The sequence below is a fragment of the Heptranchias perlo genome, chromosome 27 (assembly GCF_035084215.1).
Source record: "Heptranchias perlo isolate sHepPer1 chromosome 27, sHepPer1.hap1, whole genome shotgun sequence".
NCBI lineage: Eukaryota > Metazoa > Chordata > Chondrichthyes > Hexanchiformes > Hexanchidae > Heptranchias > Heptranchias perlo.
Window position 1 is genome coordinate 1,611,159 of NC_090351.1, and position 18,648 is coordinate 1,629,806.

The 18,648-nt window shown below is 52.0% G+C and overlaps 1 protein-coding gene across 4 annotated transcripts in view; it reads right to left on the reverse strand.

The window, feature by feature from the left end:
• Positions 1–512: 512 nt before the first annotated feature.
• The window catches only part of LOC137344340 (DENN domain-containing protein 2D-like), a 74,242-nt gene continuing 56,106 nt past the window's right edge, over positions 513–18,648 (reverse strand). For all 4 annotated transcript variants that reach the window (XM_068007207.1, XM_068007210.1, XM_068007209.1 and 1 more), the window contains exons 8-13: positions 18,109–18,257; positions 12,725–12,902; positions 6,661–6,702; positions 5,605–5,689; positions 2,991–3,227; positions 513–2,101 (exon numbers count right to left, since the gene is read on the reverse strand). In XM_068007207.1, coding sequence (XP_067863308.1) covers positions 2,046–2,101; positions 2,991–3,227; positions 5,605–5,689; positions 6,661–6,702; positions 12,725–12,902; positions 18,109–18,257 — 747 coding nt within the window. In that variant the 3' untranslated portion in view covers positions 513–2,045. The remainder of the gene's footprint in view (positions 2,102–2,990; positions 3,228–5,604; positions 5,690–6,660; positions 6,703–12,724; positions 12,903–18,108; positions 18,258–18,648) is intronic.

Consider the following 18,648-nt stretch of genomic DNA (forward strand, 5'->3'; position numbering starts at 1 on the left):
CTGACAGTGCAGCACTCCCTCAGTACTGCACTAGAGTCAACTTAGATTTTGTGTTCAAGTTTCTGAAGTGAGGCTTGAACCCATGACCTTCTGCATCAGAGGCAAGAGTGCTACTCACTGAGCCATGACCGAGAGTCAAAACTGACTATCCCATTTCCCCTCCAAGAGCGGAATCCTCCAGCCTAACTCGACAACAACTCATATGAGTTCAAATAGGATTATCGCTGAAGAAGTCGCTGAAATGTCACAATATCTTCTGTTGTCTGAAGGTCAGAGCAGGATACCCCGGCAGAAACCCAATATACACCCACCAGTCCTGCTGCCCTGTCAATTTAACCTCGAAAGCCAAGTTTAGTCAACAGTAGCATTTGTAAAATGCATCACACCAAGACTCACCCAGGGTGGCATCATTTGAAATCCCGAACCTATGGCTGGGATTGAACCATGAACTTTCCTGGTCTGCAGGAGTCTTCCGTGGTCTCTTTTTTTTAAAACAACGGTAGTACGGCAAGTGGATTTGAATCAAGGATTTTATTTAAAATCTCCATCTCCAATGCTATTTACAGTATATACAGCCAGTGTGTCACCATAATTTGTGCATTAATAGAAATCACAGCAGGATCAGAAACAAGTCAACACAGTGGGCATAATTAACGATAGTCTCGATCACATCACAGCGCACTGTCCGAATTATAGAACACCCCACAGAGAGGCCCGAGTGGCACAGAAACCACTGGGTGGGTTATAACCAGGGTGGGGGGTCATAGTTGGGCGAAACGCACTCAGGTCTGAGACATTTTAACTCGCAGTTCCTACTTAGAACAGGTGTGAAGAGAAAGAAAGACTTGGATTCATACAGCATCTTTCATGACCTCAGGACGTCCCAAAGCGTTTTACGCCAATTTGATGATGACCAGATAATCTGTTTTAATGATGTTGGTTGAGGGATCAACATTGACCAGGTCAGCAGGGAGAACTCCCCTGCTCTTCATTGAATGGTGCCATGGGATCTTTTACATTAACCTGAGGGGGCAGACGGGGCCTCGGTTTAACATCTCATCCAAGAGACGGCACCTCTGACAGGGCAGTATTCCCTCAGTACTGCACTGGGAATGTCTGCCTAGATTTTGTGCTCAAGTCTCTGGAGTGGGACTTGAACTCACGACCTTCTGATTCAGAGGTGAGAGTGATACAACAGAGCCACAGCTGACACTGCACAGTGACTACTAACATGGGGAAGACCGGGCGTCAAGGGCAGTTCCACCCCACCCCCACCCAGGTTTCCGGGTAGATGGCAGGAAGGGGGGTTTCTGGAAGGGAAGGGGCGGGGAATCCGGGGGTCAGGGGAGCACACCTGGCCCCAAAGAGGAGTCTCAGACTGACCTTAATGGCCTTTTCTCTCTTCAGACCTGCTACTACCTGGTGCGAAAGTCGCAGCTGATTGCCGGCTCAGGTCCCGGTTAAAACTGCCGAGGTCCTGGTGTAATAGGACCATTGCTTGCAGAGATTTACAAGATTCCTGCCTGCTTTAGACGGCCTCCACATCCACCCGCAGATTAAAACTGGAAACAGTCAGGATCGGAGTGGGTACAGTAACCCGCTCGTTCCCAACTGCCCACTGGGTTCAAATCGACCCCTGAATCCATGCATGGCAGGGGCAACGCAGATGGCTGTAATCATTGTTTGCCCAGCCTTGATTCTACATTCATAAAAAAAAAGACGGATCAAAGTTTGAGGTCAGGGTACAAAGAGGTCAATAAAACCATGGTGGATGATATTCGAAGATATCCTCCATATCACATCCTCTTTTCCAAACAGTCCTTTCCGAAAATACTCCATTTAAATACAAGCATTAAATATTTACAAGCAGTTTGCAATGATTTGAGGTGATTTGAGGTATCCGCTTCCCTCTTTGACCCTGGGGATTTTGTGGCCTGTAATTTCCCCCTTTGCTTCTGAGTGAGGTTTCCATTTACAGGGAGAGGTTGCAGGCCAATATCAGGCGGTCCTCCTGATGACATCTCCTCCGTTTGGTGCCTAGTCACTTATTTCTCCTTCTTCCCTTTCTCCTGATGTTCTCTTATCTTCTGCTCAAAAAACCCTGTGGAGAGAGAAGTCAGATATTCATTCTCAACATGTGGAAATAATCCCCGACTCAATGAGGCAGAAATTCATCTGGGCCTGTCTTTGGACCCAGAATCGGTGTGGTATGCAAGGAGATTAAAGGGCTGCGGGAGGAGCGGCCGCAGGGCGTCCGTGGGCTGCGGGAGGAGCGGCCGCAGGGCGTCCGTGGGCTGCGGGAGGAGCGGCCGCAGGGCGTCCGTGGGCTGCGGGAGGAGCGGGCGCAGGGCGTCCGTGGGCTGCGGGAGGAGCGGGCGCAGGGCGTCCGTGGGCTGCGGGAGGAGCGGGCGCAGGGCGTCCGTGGGCTGCGGGAGGAGCGGGCGCAGGGCGTCCGTGGGCTGCGGGAGGAGCGGGCGCAGGGCGTCCGTGGGCTGCGGGAGGAGCGGGCGCAGGGCGTCCGTGGGCTGCGGGAGGAGCGGGCGCAGGGCGTCCGTGGGCTGCGGGAGGAGCGGGCGCAGGGCGTCCGTGGGCTGCGGGAGGAGCGGGCGCAGGGCGTCCGTGGGCTGCGGGAGGAGCGGCCGCAGGGCGTCCGTGGGCTGCGGGAGGAGCGGGCGCAGGGCGTCCGTGGGCTGCGGGAGGAATCTGTTTAAGGGCAGGAGGTGTTTATGCGGTGGGTTCCTCCATTGATGCTCTGTGTTTTATTGCACACTGTGATTCTGAGCACGAGTTGGGGGACGAGGTGGGTTCAGGATGGAAAGTGGCCTGATAGGAATGGGAGAGAAAGTGTGTAATTGTGGTTGGGCAGTGCAGGGCCAGAGAGCTTTGTGCCAGGCTCCCTCGGGGTCTGTGGGTGATGTGCTGTTGATGCCCATTCCCCATGGCCCTACGAGGAGTAATGTTCCAAGAGTTACCCGATCGCCCTGTCTTACCTTCCTGAGACCCAGGGTGCCTCTGGAGCTCCTCAATAAACAACGAGAACATCTGCGTCGCCATGAAGTCTTTGAGAAACCTGCGGATGGATTTGGACGTGACGGATTTGCGGAAGGGCGTGGCCTGGAAGGTGGCCCCATCCTTGTTTCGCTTGAGGTAGGCGGAGTAATGTCCGACAGTTTTAACAAAGAAAAGCACAAAGGTGTTTGTCACCATATCGTTCAACTCTTGGCTGGCTGTGGGAAACATGAGATGGAGAGACAGGTTAATATCACCATGGAGTCACTGGAGGAAGGCTCACTACATATTGTCCCTTCAGAGGGAAGGCCGTCCTCATCTCCTAAAGATCATACTTGGCGTCACCACACCTGCACCTCTTAATTCACTTCATGTTTCTTCCTACTCTTGTCAACCTTGCTGGTGCTTTGCACTATGGTCCTTGTCAATAGGACACAAAATGCTAACTTTCTCCATTCTACAACAACTTGCATTTATACAGTGCCTTTAACGTAGTAAAACGTCCCACAGCTGCTTAAAAGGCAGTTGTGCAAATAGACATCATGTGGGTGTCTTTTAGTGTGACCAGTAAACTGTGGAGTGAGTCTTTGGCTCAGTGGTAGTATTCCCGCCTCTGAGCCAGAAGGTGCAGGGTTCGATCCCCGCTCCAGACCGTCCCGGCGAGGGGAGGCCGGAGCTCCAGACCGTCCCGGCGAGGGGAGGCCGGAGCGCCAGACCGTCCCGGCGAGGGGAGGCCGGAGCGCCAGACCGTCCCGGCGAGGGGAGGCCGGAGCGCCAGACCGTCCCGGCGAGGGGAGGCCGGAGCTCCAGACCGTCCCGGCGAGGGGAGGCCGGAGCTCCAGACCGTCCCGGCGAGGGGAGGCCGGAGCGCCAGACCGTCCCGGCGAGGGGAGGCCGGAGCGCCAGACCGTCCCGGCGAGGGGAGGCCGGAGCGCCAGACCGTCCCGGCGAGGGGAGGCCGGAGCTCCAGACGGTCCCGGCGAGGGGAGGCCGGAGCTCCAGACGGTCCCGGCGAGGGGAGGCCGAAGCTCTGGCTCTGAATTCTGGGTTGACATCCAGCGGGATACTCATGGGTGTGGGTGTGGGAGCCCCAAAGACCCTCCTGCCGGATAGGACTAACCCCCACTATAGACTGGTGTAAAGATGGTTATGGCCACGGAAGGAGTGTTTACATCGCTACCTGTCAGACTGTTAATCAGCCTGCGATTCCTTCCACTACTTCACACTGTTCCCCAAGGGAAGATTATCAGATAACAGCAATTAAGTGACACCAAGTTTCAGGTCTGAAGGAGGGAAGACTGGGAGAGAGAGAGAGAGGTGCAGAGTTTTGAGGTTCGAGGAAAGAATGCTTTTGAGTAGGAGGCAGTGCGATGAGTTTTATTTCAACAGAATGAGGATGCGGGAGGTTGAAGAGTGCAGCTCTTGGAGCTTTAAAGAGAGTAGAGTTTAGAGCACCACTGACCACAGTGTGGAGAGGGACAAGAGAGGAGAAAATTGATCAAATTATAAGCTTCTTCGTGCATCCCATCCCGGTGTGCAAGAAAGGTACGAGAAGACTCGCCCCAGATATGGGAGCAGGATCCAAGTCTTGGATGGCCTTGAGCTTGATACCGATTTAGGTGTTGAGAGGAAAGAGAAATCTGAGCTTCTTGGAGGAAGCTTTAGTGATGGAGGACACATGGAGCTCCACTGGAGATCAGAAAAGACAGTGAGACCGAGAATGTGGATTGGAAGGACTAACAGAAGAGCCTTCATCATTAAGAGGTTCAGCCACTGGCTGCACCTCAGAGACCTGAAGAAACTGTGTCTTTGAAAAAGTGAAAGAAGAAAGATTTCATTGGCCCCGCCTGGGGGGGGAGGCGGGAGGGAGATGCCACCCTGCCGGGGCGGGGGGGGGGGGGGGGAGACGGGAGGGAGACGCCGCCCCGCCCGGGGGGGAGACGGGAGGGAGACGCCGCCCCGTCCGGGGGGGAGACGGGAGGGAGACTGGAAACACTGAGGAGATGTGATGTGAAGGAAGATGAGGAATGCAGAGTGGAGTTGTCAGAAGATGGGATAAGGATGGACGATGAGTGCAGGAGGCCACTGATATAGAGAAGGAAGACCATGGGAGAGAGGACAGAGTCGTTGGAGAGAAATTCAGAGGATGAGGTATCAGTGAAAGCACAGAGAGAGTGATTTGAGAACAAACTAGGCAACCATTAAAGAATGAACTAGGATACAACCTGAAGATCACAATGTTACTTTTTGTTTGTAAGAAGTGCACTGTGACAGACCCTGCAAATGTAGACACATCTAATGTAGTGTGAAACCAATCACCAAAATGATAAAATACAGAGTTCCAGTGACCGAGGGGCCTCTCACACTGGGAGCTGGGTCGGCACTGGGGCCTCTCACACTGGGAGCTGGGTCGGCACTGGGGCCTCTCACACTGGGAGCTGGGTCGGCACTGGGGCCTCTCACACTGGGAGCTGGGTCGGCACTGGGGCCTCTCACACTGGGAGCTGGGTCGGCACTGGGGCCTCTCACACTGGGAGCTGGGTCGGCACTGGGGCCTCTCACACTGGGAGCTGGGTCGGCACTGGGGTCTCTTACACTGGGAGGTCTTTTTCTGGCTCTGCAGAGATTCCAGCAGTTCCTTGTGCAGCTTGTGGGGCAGAATATCACGCTCATCACCAACCTGCAGCGAGAAAGAGCAAAGTATTAAAATCCCCCACACAGTCAGCGTCTCCACGGGTACATTGTCCAACAGAGCAGAGTTGTGCGGGACGAGAGTGTCTGTTGAGAGTCTGCGTGTGATTTTCCAATTAACAGATGAAAGATTGGATTGGGCCGTGAACCTGCGCTGACCATCACGCTCAAAATCCTGGTCAGCAAGTCTATCACGCTTAGCTCTGTACTGGGAACATGGAATCATAACATTTACTCCTGAGTAACAGTTACCCATTAGATCCAGAAGCTGCCTTATTATTCTTAATAAGTATGACTCCTCCCTCCCCACAAGGAACCTAATTGCACATATTCGCCCTCCAATGGGGAACTTGGACACATTCTCTCTACTAAACCACCAGAGAACTATGGGGAGGGGGCTATCTGCACCAGCCCACCAGGGGGCTTTGACATCCAGCTAGTTCCAGATGTGTCTCGAAATCAGCAACCCGAACCTTCCTCGCGGGATGTGCCCACCGACCGTAGCCCGCGGGAGACGGCTGAGCAACTCTTGTGTAGGTATCGGCCACCAAAGAATGATGCCATGAACGGGAGTGGGTCCTGAAGCAGCCAATGGGGACCGCGATCGGGGGAACATTATTCCCATGGAACCTTGGCCAGGACACCTCCCACTCCGAGATCCCAGTCCTGAACTCAGTCAGGCGGTCGGGACGGGAGGGTGACAAGGAGCTGCTTCCAGCAAAGTTAACACCCCAGACCGAACTCCTCTCTTACCTGCCTCCTGCCAACTCAAGGCTCCTGAGATCAAGATGCTCATTCACTCCCTTAATCAGAAAATGGTAAAGGAGGTGGAGGGGGAATTGTGGATCCTGCCCAAGGCCGCGACACAGGCTTGCAAGCTCTTTGAAAGCAATTCTTACCAACTAACTCTGCAAGACATTTGTAGGAAGGTCTACTTAAATTCAGAAAGCAGTTACTTACTTTTTTCAAGAACTGCCCTGTGCGTAAATCCACCATTAAACCCTAAAACAGAACAGCACAAAACAGAAGCAGTTATAAGACAAGGAGAGTGTGTGCAGCTCGGGCAAGGAAACACAGAAGTACAGCTACACCATTTCACACTCAACTATGCTTTCGTTACTCAGAAATAATAAGGCTCATGGCGTAGGGTGGCTGGTCAATGGAGAGACAAGGTGATTCAGTGATTGAGTGACACTGAGCGAGTGTTTAAAAAAGCAGAAGGCTGAAGAAGGATGGCTGCTCAGTTCATTAAAAGGGATTGGGTCTGGATTCTGGGAGTCTGAGCTGCTACAGAAAGTGAAACTGATTCTAATTTCATGGAATTGGAGGGTCAAACGTCACTTCTATTTCAGGAACACTCACTGACAGCACACGTTACTGATCTGCAGTAAGTGAATTTTGCCTCTTCAAAATCGCTAGTGACCAAACCATGGATGTTCCAATCGGGATTATTTTAATCCCAGGGGGAAGTGGGTAACTGGGGGCTGAAGAATGACTCTGATTGGAAGATCCGGATTCAGCAGGAACAGTCAGGAGTGTAGAGTATAAACTATATCGGGCGGAGCCTCAGTTGATGGGCCGAGCTCGGACCGTAGATTGCGATTACACCGAGGGAGACTGAGAGATCCACAGTCTTGAGTCTGTGTAGGAGAGTGTGATGGGCCTTGCGAAAGCTCTGATCCAGTCTTCACCCAGGAGGTGGGTTCCTCACAGAGGGAACCCTGCACAACCTCAAAACTGAACCTTCTCCGAATATTAGCAAGGTTCTATATAAATCTAACATTAACAGGAAGCTAATGTTCGATTTATATAGAATCTTGGTTAGACCACACTTGGAGTATTGTGCGCAGTTTTGGTCTCCATACCACATAAAGGATATTGAAGCAATGGAAAAAGTGTGGAAAGATTTACAAGGATGTTCCGAGATTGAGGGGATGTAATTATCTGGAAAGATTGAACAGGCTGGGCCTCTTTTCTCTGGAAAAGAGACTAATAGGAGACCTGTTGGAGGACTTTAAAATTATGAAGGGGTTCGATAGGGTGGTGAACTTAGGAGGAATTTCTTTACACACAGAGAACGGTGAGAATGTGGAACTTGTTGCCTCATGGAGTGGCTGAAACAGATAGCATTGATGGGTTTAAGGGGAGGCTTGATGCGTATACGAGAGAGAAGGGAACAGAGGAATGGGGGGGTGCAGGGTGGGAAGGGGTGATTAGAGTGGGAGGAGGATCGTGTGGATTTTAAACACTGGCATAGACCTGTTGGGCCAAATGGCCTGTTTCTGTGCTGCAAATTCTGTGTGAAAACCCTCCCCCCTCTGAAGGGCGTTCCCTGAACCGAGGGCTTGTTAATAAAAACATCCTTACATGTCCTTTCACAAAAACGGGGAGCACAGCCTCTGGACAATTGCCCGAGCTCCTCAATTCTCTTCCTTCAATCACACTGGAGGAAAAATTCCACTGTGCTTCTGCCAGATAACAGCTGGTATTCCCCAGGGGAATGTCCATTCCTGATTGTTGGGAAAGGCTGGGATACCAGCCAGTCCTTTTCCCAGCAACTCTACTCGTGTTTATAAACTATTCCAAGTCGTTCATCTTCCCTGTTTATTAAAACCCTCAGGAGAAAGGTTCCCTCTTGTTTCAACTTTTCTCCCTTTCTGCTGAATGCTTTCAGGATCGGTCTGGGCTGCTTTAGAAAGCAAAACAGATCCTTTCATAGAATCTCCCAGCTCAAAAGGAGGCCATTCGGCCCATTGTGCCTGTGTCAGCTCTTTGAAAGAGCTATCCAATTAGTCCCACTCCCCTGCTCTTACCCCATATCCCTGCAAATTTCTCATTTTTAAGTATTTATTCAATTCCCTTTTGAAAGTTACTATTGAATCTGCTTCCACCACCTTCTCAGGCAGGGCATTCCAGATCATCACAACTCGCTGCGTAAAAAAAATTCTCATCTCACCCCTGGTTCTTTTGCCGATTTTCTTAAATCTGTGTCTGGTTACCGACCCTCCTGCCACTGGAAACGGTTTCTCCTTATCTACTCTATCAAAGCCCCATATAATTTTGAACGCCTCAATTAAATCTCTTCTTAAACGTCTCTGCTCCAAGGAGGACAACCCCAGCTTCTCCAGTTCAGACTTCGATCTTATTTCATGAGCACTTGCCGTCACTACAGTATCAGCCCTGGCTCCATGGTATCACTTTCGCCTCTGAGTCAGAAGGTCACGGGTTCAAGTCTCATTCCAGAGGGAATGCTGCACTGTCAAAGGTGCCGTCTTTCAGATGGGACGTTAAACCGAGGCCCCGGTCTGTCCCTCAGGTGGATGTAAAAGATCCCAAGGCACTATTTGAAGAAGAGCAGGGGAGTTCTCCCCTGTGTCCTGGTCAATATTTATCCCTCAACCAACATCACTAAAACAGATTATCTGGTCATCATTACATTGCTGTTTGTGGGATCTTGCGGTGCACAAATTGACTGCTACGTTTCCTACATTTCAAAAGTACTTCATAGGAACATAGAATATAAGAACAGAGTAGGCCATTCAGCCCCTCGTGCTTGCTCTGCCATTTGATAAGATCATGGCTGATCTGTGATCTAACTCCATATACCTGCCTTTGGCCCATATCCCTTAATACCTTTGGTTGCCAAAAAGCTATCTATCTCAGATTTAAATTTAGCAATTGAGCTAGTATCAATTGCCGTTTGCGGAAGAGAGTTCCAAACTTCTACCACCCTTTGTGTGTAGAAATGTTTTCTAATCTCACTCCTGAAAGGTCTGGCTCTAATTTTTAGACTGTGCCCCCTACTCCTAGAATCCCCAACCAGCGGAAATAGTTTCTCTCTATCCACCCTATCTGTTCCCCTTAATATCTTATAAACTTCGATCAGATCACCCATTAACCTTTGAAACTCCAGAGATTACAACCCCAATTTGTATAATCTCTCCTCGTAACTTAACCCTTGAAGTCCGGGTATCATTCTAGTAAACCTACACTGCACTCCCTCCAAGGCCAATATGTCCTTCCGAAGGTGCGGTGCCCTGAACTGCTCACAGTACTCCAGGTGCAGTCTAACCAGAGTTTTGTATAGCTGCAGCATAACTTCTGCCCCCTTGTACTCTAGTCCTCTAGATATAAAGGCCAGCATTCCATTAGCACCTGTTCATGACACTTCAATGATCTATGTACCTGAACCCCTAAGTCCCTTTGGACATCCACTGTTTTTAACTTTTTATCATTTAGAAAGTACCCTGTTCTATCCTTTTTTGATCCAAAGTGAATGACCTCACATTTGTCTACATTGAATTCCATTTGCCACAGTTTTGCCCATTCACCTAATCTATCAATATCGCTTTGTAATTTTATGTTTTCATCTACACTGCTTACAATGCCACCAATCTTTGTGTCATCGGCAAACTTAGATATGAGACTTTCTGTGCCTTCATCTAAGTCGTTAATAAATATTGTGAATAATTGAGGCCCCAAGACAGATCCCTGCGGGACTCCACTAGTCACATCCTGCCAATGTAAGTACCTACCCATTATCCCTACTCTCTGTCGCCTTTCGCTCAGCCAACTTCCTAACCAAGTCCGTACTTTTCCCTCGATTCCATGGGCTTCTATCTTAGCTAACAGTCTCTTATGTGGGACCTTATCAAATGCCTTCTGGAAATCCATATAAATAACATCCATTGACATTCCCCTGTCCACTACTTTAGTCACCTCTTCAAAAAATTCAATCAGGTTTGTCAGGCACCACCTACCTAATTGGCTGTAAAGTGCTTTGAGATGTCCTGAGGTCATGAAAGGCACTACAGAAATTCAAGTCTTTCTTCTTTCAGTTACCACATTACTAAAATTGGAGCAACTGAATGCTCCCCTCTCCCAAACGGACCAGCAGTGTGGCTCATTCACAGAGAGTCACCGGAAGAGTCACCCTGAGCCTCGGTCAAAGATCAGGTGGCCTGGTGCCACTCGGCTCGCTGTGATCTCAGTCAGAGATCAGTGTGTGGATCGGGGGAGAGTCCGAACATCACCAGGTATAGAAAAACCACAATCAAACAGAAGAGAGAGATGGAGAATGGAAGAGTGGAATGGGCAGGAGGAGAAGAGATGACAGGAGGTTGAATTAAGGGCGCCCATTTTGACGTTTGGTCGCTCGTCCGTTCCGGGGATGAAGAGGCCCCCGCCCTTTTGATGCTCCGGCCTCATTTAAATCCGGCCGGCGATCCGTGGGAGTCAAACAGGCCTCTTGGTGCAGCTTGGCGGATATAGGCCTCCAGATTGGGACAATCGCCAGTAAGGCAAGGGTGGGGGATCTCGATCGCCAGGGTGGGGGGGCTCTCGATCGCGGCAGGCGGCAGCCTCGAACGCGGAGGGTGAGGGTCTCAGGGTGGCAGTGGCTCAGATTAGTTTTCATTTCTGCTCCTCTGAGACCCACAATAATAACTGGATCCTGACCTTTGGCCTCTTTGGTTCCATCGCCTGTTGACCATGTGGGAGTGAGTGCGATGCTGGCCCCGCCCAGCTCTGGCCTAAAATGGCGGCTGAGGTCCATTTTACATCACAAGATACCGATTTCCAGATTAAAAGGGGTCGATCGCCTGAAACAGGCGGGCGCTCTGGATACCCGGCGGGAGGCCCCCACTGCTGTATCATTAGGGGGTGGGGTGGGTGAGGGGGTGGAGGAGGTGAGGGAAGTGGGGGGGGGTGGGGGCGATGATGGGTGAGGGCACTGACCCCATTCTCAGGCCGTTACTGACCAGTTTACACCAGGTGAAGGCAGTGAGAATCGAACCCAGAGAATTTCAAAAGTATTTTTATTGATTATAAACCGTGTTTTTAGTGCTTCTTTTATTAGTTATGGGGACAGGAGGCGATGATCTTTGTCAGTGTCCGGTCCTCATGTTTCCATACAGTGCACGGCAATAACAAGAACAATAATAAGAAATAAGAGCAGGAATAGGCCACATGGCCCCACGAGCCTGCTCCGCCATTCAATATCATGGTTGACCTTCGACCTCAACTCCACTTTCCCGCCCAATCCCCATATCCCTAAGTCTGAAGGCTCAGTATCAGCGTATCCAGGATTTTATGAAGTGAAAACAAACCAAACTGGTCAGTGGGACAGGAATGTCCTTCAGGCTGCTGGCAGTTGAAGGGTTAAGCCTTGCCCCGGCTGATTACGAGTGTGCATTAAATCCTAGTCATCCTTGTGGCCAACAACTACCGAATGTTATTGCTGACCCAGTAGCTGGATTGTCTGCAGTGGGACCTTGGTCTGTACGTGTGTAGAGGGGGCATGAGGATGGCATCTCGGAACAATGGGAACAAGAGGAGGCCATTTAGCCCTTCCAGTCTGTTCCGTCATTCAATTAGATCATGGCTGATCTGTACCTCAACTCCATTTACCCGCCTTTACTCCCCATCCCGCGATACCTTTACCCAACAAAAACCTCTCGATCTCAGTATTGAAAAGTCTAATTGACCCTCAGCATCAACAGCTTTTTGGGGGAAGAGAGTTCCAGATTTCCACTCCCCTTTGTGTGAAGAAATGCTTCCTGACATCACCCCTGAACGGCCGAGCTCTAATTTTAAGGTTATGCCCCCTTATTCTGGACTCCCCCACCAGAGGAAATAGTTTCTCTCTATCTACCCTATCAAATCCTTTAATTATTTCATCCCTTAATCTTCTATATTCGAGGGAATACAAGACTAGTCAATGCAACCTGTCCTCATAATTTAACCCTTTTAGCCCCAGTATCATTCTGGTGAATCTGTGCTGCACCCCCTCCAAGGCCAATATATCCTTCCTGAGGTGCGGTGCCCAGAACTGAACCCAGTCTCCAGATGGGGTCGAACCAGAGCTCTGAACAGCTGGAACATCACTTCCACCCCTTTGTATTCCAGCCCTCTCGAGATAAAGGCCAACATTCCATTAGCCTTTTTAATTGATTTTTGTACCTGTGCGCTAGCCATTGAGTGAATTGGGTCTGAGCGGGTGAGGGGTCTGCTCTTTTACACTTACCTCCTCAATGGGCAATTCTTGTAGCTGGTCCAGGAACTGCCTTTGGACGCCCACCATGAAAGGTGTCGGGGAGCAGACTGTGTCCAGCATTACCTTGGGCAGCACTGGGATGTAGGTGTGCTGCCAGGTGAATGGGTAGAGCAGAGCAGCGATGGCATGGATACACTGAGACAGGACGCTGGAGGGGGAGGAAGCAGAAAGATCCCGCAGTTAGAGACAGCTCAACAAAAGATGACAGGCACTCAACCACGGCCAATGGGACGGCAACAATCCATTGTAGGGCGAAGAAACCTGGGATGTCACTTCCAGTTAGTGAAGCCATGTTGCCACCTATTAATGCTTTCAAACTTGTTACATTCACGGAAACCAGCTTCAAACCAGGACAACGACTGCTCCACAGGGTTCCAATGCTCCTCAGCCGCCCTCTCTTTGTGCTATCCTGTCTCTGCACTGCCTTCGTCCTTACCCCACCCTCTCCATGACCCGCACACTACCTGCCTCGCACTCTCCCAGTGACCTTCCCCCCTCTCTCCCACCCCCGCCCCGACCCCCAACACCCGATCCCTCTTCCAAAACCCACCCCCATTGCCCTCGTCACTTCACTACTTGTGCTCTATGAATTACTGTAACTCTCATCTCGGTTCCATCTCCCTGAGCGTTCTGTTTGTCTGGAACAGGCTCTTTCCATTTCTGGCACAGAGCCAGAATCAAACACTCCCAAGTAGGGTACATAAAAGTGAGATACAGAGTAAAGCTCGCTCTACACTGTCCCATCAGACACTCTCAGGGCAGGAACAGGGTTAGATACAGAGTAAAGCTCCCTCTACACTGTCCCATCAAACACTCCCAGGGCAGGAACAGGGTTAGATACAGAGTAAAGCTCCCTCTACACTGTCCCATCAAACACTCCCAGGGCAGGTACAGCACAGTTAGAACTGGAGGGGCTGATTTCTGTACAGGCCGGGTATTGGGTGGGCAGTGGGCAGAGTGATTGCACCACCTGCTCGATGGCTGTAGAGAGATCTCCAGGCCTCAACTCTTTGGAATCCGCAAACTGTCAGCATTCATCGATCAGGATCCCTCGGGAGTCTGTTCCACAGATTGACCACTCACTCACTGCAATATTGGCCCCGATATTTAAGGGGAGGCGAGGAGGGAGTGTGTTTGCGGGGAGCCAGGAGATGCCTGGACACGGAGGTCCTGGCAAATTTAACAGCAGGACCTCATTATCTTTTTTATTACTGTGTTTCCGGCCTGGCATCAGGTCAGATTGACAGGCTGACTGCTGGGTGGGAAAGCCAGCAGCAGAAGGCTGCAGTTGGGGACTGCTGTTGTCGGGGGGGGGTTTGGACTGACGGGAGGGAGGGCGGGCGGGCGGGGGGGGGTTTGGACTGACGGGAGGAAGGGCGGGCGGGCGGGCGGGGGTTTGGACTGACGGGAGGGAGGGAGGGGCGGGCGGGGCGGGCGGGAGGGAGTGATCGATCGCGGGTTTGGAGGGGAGGTCGACCAATCGCGGTAGCGAGGAGAGGCCCTCGATCAGCAGAAGGTTTACTCGAGGGGCCGTGGGGAAGCTCTGCTCCTCCTCCTCCCGGCCTACAGGCAGTGCTGGAGAAAGTACTTACCTGCTGGATCCGGCTGCTCCCGTCTCCATTTCGCTGCCGGGTTTCCTGAGCCCTGGGTAACCCGGCCGGCCAGCGTTAAATTTAAATCAGGATCCCAACTGCGCAGTGGGAGCCTGATTTAAATATTATAATGAGGTGTCCCGCCTCTCGAGAGCGGGCAGACACGGCTCAAAACTCACCGCCAAAAAAAACGGCAGCCGACGCGATATTTTATTTTAACCCTCCCCGACCCTCTCCCACCCGCTCTGGTGGGGGGGGGGGTTAATATCGACCCCACTGTTTCTGCAGATTAGTTTTTGAATTCACCCCCTTCAAGCACAGGCCTCGTCCTCTGGATCCACTGTTGGGGACACGGTGAAATAGCCAGAGGAAATAGTTTCTCTCCATCCACCCTATCAAATGCTTTAATCATCTTAAACACCTCAATTAAATCACCCCCCCAATCCTCTAAACTCAAGGGAATACAAGCCAAGTTTATGCAACCTGCCCTCGTCATTTACCTTTCTAGCCCTGATGCTGTAAGTACCACAGATGTGACATTACACAAAGTCTAAAGGCACTTCTCACATTGTAAACCAATTTCCCCTCTGGGTTACTGGTTTGAGCTCAGTGCCTGGTAATGTCCTTGTCTTGACCATTGCGGCATACTCTGAGTTCTCTATAATCTTCACGTCAACACTTTACCAGCAAGGCCCTCGACTGATGATACCGAGACTGCGGCCTGTCTACCCCGGCTTGTGTCAGTCACTCAGTGCCCACTGTGTACTCTCGCACACTGGCTCAGTGCTCCTGAGGATCTGGTGGTGGTGAGTTGTAAAACCCCAAGCCCCATCTCGCTCTTACTGGGTTGGAGATTCTAAGGCTGATAACTTTGCAAGCAGTAAACAGCAACAGATGGTTTCAGTGGTTTCCTGTCAAATACCTTCCGTTACTGAATGTTTAATCTCTCACCAGCGTCAAGGGCTCCTCCCAACTCTTCGATTCCCTCCGTACCCACCAGGCTGTAATACACAGAGTTCAGACCCTGGGGCAGGCTCTGTGCCACACCCTCTGATGCCAGGGTACTGCTGTGTACTGGGCTCAGAGCACAGGCAATGTGGTGACGAACTGCACTGGCACTTCCCAGATATCGTTCGTACCGGTTCACATTGTGTAACTGACTCGTGCGCAGTTTGCTGAGAAAGAAAGATCTGCATATCTATCACACCTTTCACAACCTCAAAACGTTCCAAAGCACTTTACAGCCAATTAAATACTTTTGAAGTGCAGTCACTGTTGTAATGTAGGAATCGCGGCAGCCGATTTGCGCACAGCAAGATCCCACAAACAGCAATGAGATAAATGACCAGATAATCTGTTTTAGTGGTGTGGATTGAGGGATAAATATTGGGCAGGACACGGGGGAGAACTCCCCTGCTCTACCTTCAAATAGTGGGGTCTTTTACATCCACCTGAGAGGGCAGACGGAGCTCAGTTTAACGTCTCATCTGAAAGATGGTACGTCTGACAGTGAAGCACTCCCTCAGTGGGAGTGTCAGCCTAGATTTTGTGCTCAAGTCACTGGAGTGGGGCCTGAACCCACGACCTTCTGACTCAGAGGTGAGAGTGCGAGCACTGAGACACGGCTGCTGAGAGTCAGCTCGGGTAACTGTTACTGTCTGCGGAATGCACTCTGAAGCAGTAAGTGACCCAATGATAGCGGTCAGAATAATGCTCCAGCCCGTCACTGAAATAAAATCCAGAAATCCATGGTCCAGGGCCTGTAGTCACACGCCCTGAATTCCAGGTACACCCACTCCTGCTCCAGGGTTTCTCACTGGTCTGTCACTCATTTAGACAGACACTAACTTCAGTTCGACATGTCGCCTGGTTTAATGTGCCTGCCTCTTAAAAAAAACAAAGCTCTTTGCCTCCCGCCAGGGTTGTGATTTGTCCGACTCTCTTTGCAAGTCAGTCTCACAGCTGTTCTCACTCCCTTGCTGTTGCCGTCTCTGTTTCCCACCCGGCAGGTTCTTCCAAAAACTCAATCACACAACTTCTCGTCAGAGATTAACCCTATTCTCCTTCTCATTGTATCGGTCAATACCTCTCTCTCCAGAACACATCGAACCCATTTATACAGACAGCGCCCGCGCCGACAGCGCCCGCGCCGACAGCGCCCGCGCCGACAGCGCCCGCGCCGACGCCGACAGCGCCCGCGCCGACAGCGGCCCCAGCGCCGACAGCGCCCGCGCCGACAGCGCCCGCCCGCGCCGACAGCGCCACGCCCCGCGCCGACAGCGCCCGCCCGCGCCGACAGCGCCCGCGCCGACAGCGCCCGCACCAAGCTGATGATTAGCTTCAAAACCAGCCCTCAATATCGGCCATTGCCTTACGGTGATAGGTCTGAAAGAGATTCTACGACTCCCCCTCCAGAACTCTCCATTCCTCCAATTCTGGCCTCTTGTGCATCCCCCTCTCCCTTTGGCCTTGGAGGGGGTGCAGCACAGATTCACCAGAATGATTCCAGGGCTAAAAGGGTTAAATTATGAGGACAGGTTGCACAGACTGGGCTTGTATTCCCTCGAGTATCGAAGGTTAAGGGATGATCTAATTGAGGTATTTAAGATAATTAAAGGATTTAATAGGAAGAAACTATTTCCTCTGGTGGGGGGAGTCCAGAACAAGGGGGCATAACCTTAAAATTAGAGCTCAGCGTTCAGGGGTGATGTAAGCATTTCTTCACACAAAGGGGAGTGGAAATCCAGAACTCTCTCCCCCAAAAAGCTGTTGAGGCTGGGAGTCAATTGAAAATTTCAAAACTAGGATTGAGAGGTTTTTGTTAGGTAAGGGTATTAAAGGTTATGGAACCAAGTCGGGTAAATGGAGTTAAGATAGAGATCAGCCATGATCTAATTGAATGGCGGAACAGGCTCGATGGGCTGAATGGCCTCCTCCTGTTCCTACGTGGGTTTCCCCAGCAACTGATGACAACCTGCAATCTCCTATAAAGTCAAAACTTGCCCTAAACTTTCCTCAAGAGGGCAAAATGCAGACTGTTCCTTTCTGATTGGACTGCAGGCCACCAAAGCATCAGTTACAAATACCATGAGGACCCAAAGAGGCAGGTCTGATACGGGTGCGATTCCTCAGTCACCTTTGGGCTCACTGAGATCCCCCTCTGTACATACAAACCACGGCCGTGCCCTGAATCAGGGTCCGTGTGCCTCAGACAGAATCCGATTCACCAGCCAGAACAGGCTGTTCCAAGACAGATCGGCAGTCCCTGACCCCTTACCTCAATCGTTTGCTGCTCTCTCCCACCCTCATATAGAGCAGCTCTCAAACACGGAGGGTGGGCATGAGTCAGCTCCCTGACAGAACAACTTACTCCGCCCTCCCCCGCGCGCCGCCCTCCCCCGCGCGCCGCCCTCCCCCGCGCGCCGCCCTCCCCCGAGCGCCGCCCTCCCCCGAGCGCCGCCCTCCCCCGCGCGCCGTCCTCCCCCGCGCGCCGTCCTCCCCCGCGCGTTGCCCTCCCCCGCGCGCCGTCCTCCCCCGAGCGTTGCCCACCCCGCGCGTTGCCCTCCCCCGCGCGCCACGCGCCGCCCTCCCCCGTGTGTTGCCCTCCCCCGCGCACCGCCCTCCCCCGCGCGCCACGCGCCGCCCTCCCCCGTGTGTTGCCCTCCCCCGTGCGTTGCCCTCCCCCGTGCGCCACGCGCCGCCCTCCCCCGTGTGTTGCCCTCCCCCGCGCGCCGCCCCCCGCCGCGCGCCGCCCTCCCGTACCTCAGCTCCTCTGCCAGAAATATCACCCGTCTCTCCAGCAGCACTGAGGCGAAGATCTCAATGATGTTTTCCTCAGATAAATATTTGAACAGCGAGGCAAAGTGCACATGTTCCAGACGGGAGTCCTGGGGCCTAGTCAGCTCGATGATCTGGAGAGGACAAGGGAGAGGGATAACTGCCAGCATCACACATCCTGTCTTGCAGTGGTAAATATGCACAGCTCCAAAACATTGCTTGCGTGCTTGATCCGTGCTTTCACGCGCCCTGAAACTTGTTTTATTAAGAGTAAGGTCGGGCCTGCCCACCTTACCCCCACGTTAGGTTGAATCGTACAATGGCTGATCAAGTGCGGGTTTCTCCCCGTATTGCTCGCTACGCCAGCATTAGTAAAGCGTCAGACCCCAGCACGTGTCTGTCACAGCCCAGAGAGGGTCACTCATTCACCGTCACCATAGCAACGAGTCTCTGCGTCCTCAGTCAGTGGTCTCTGAACCTTCCTCTGACGTGTCAGCAGAGATCCATCGTTCCTCTCCTCGGCTA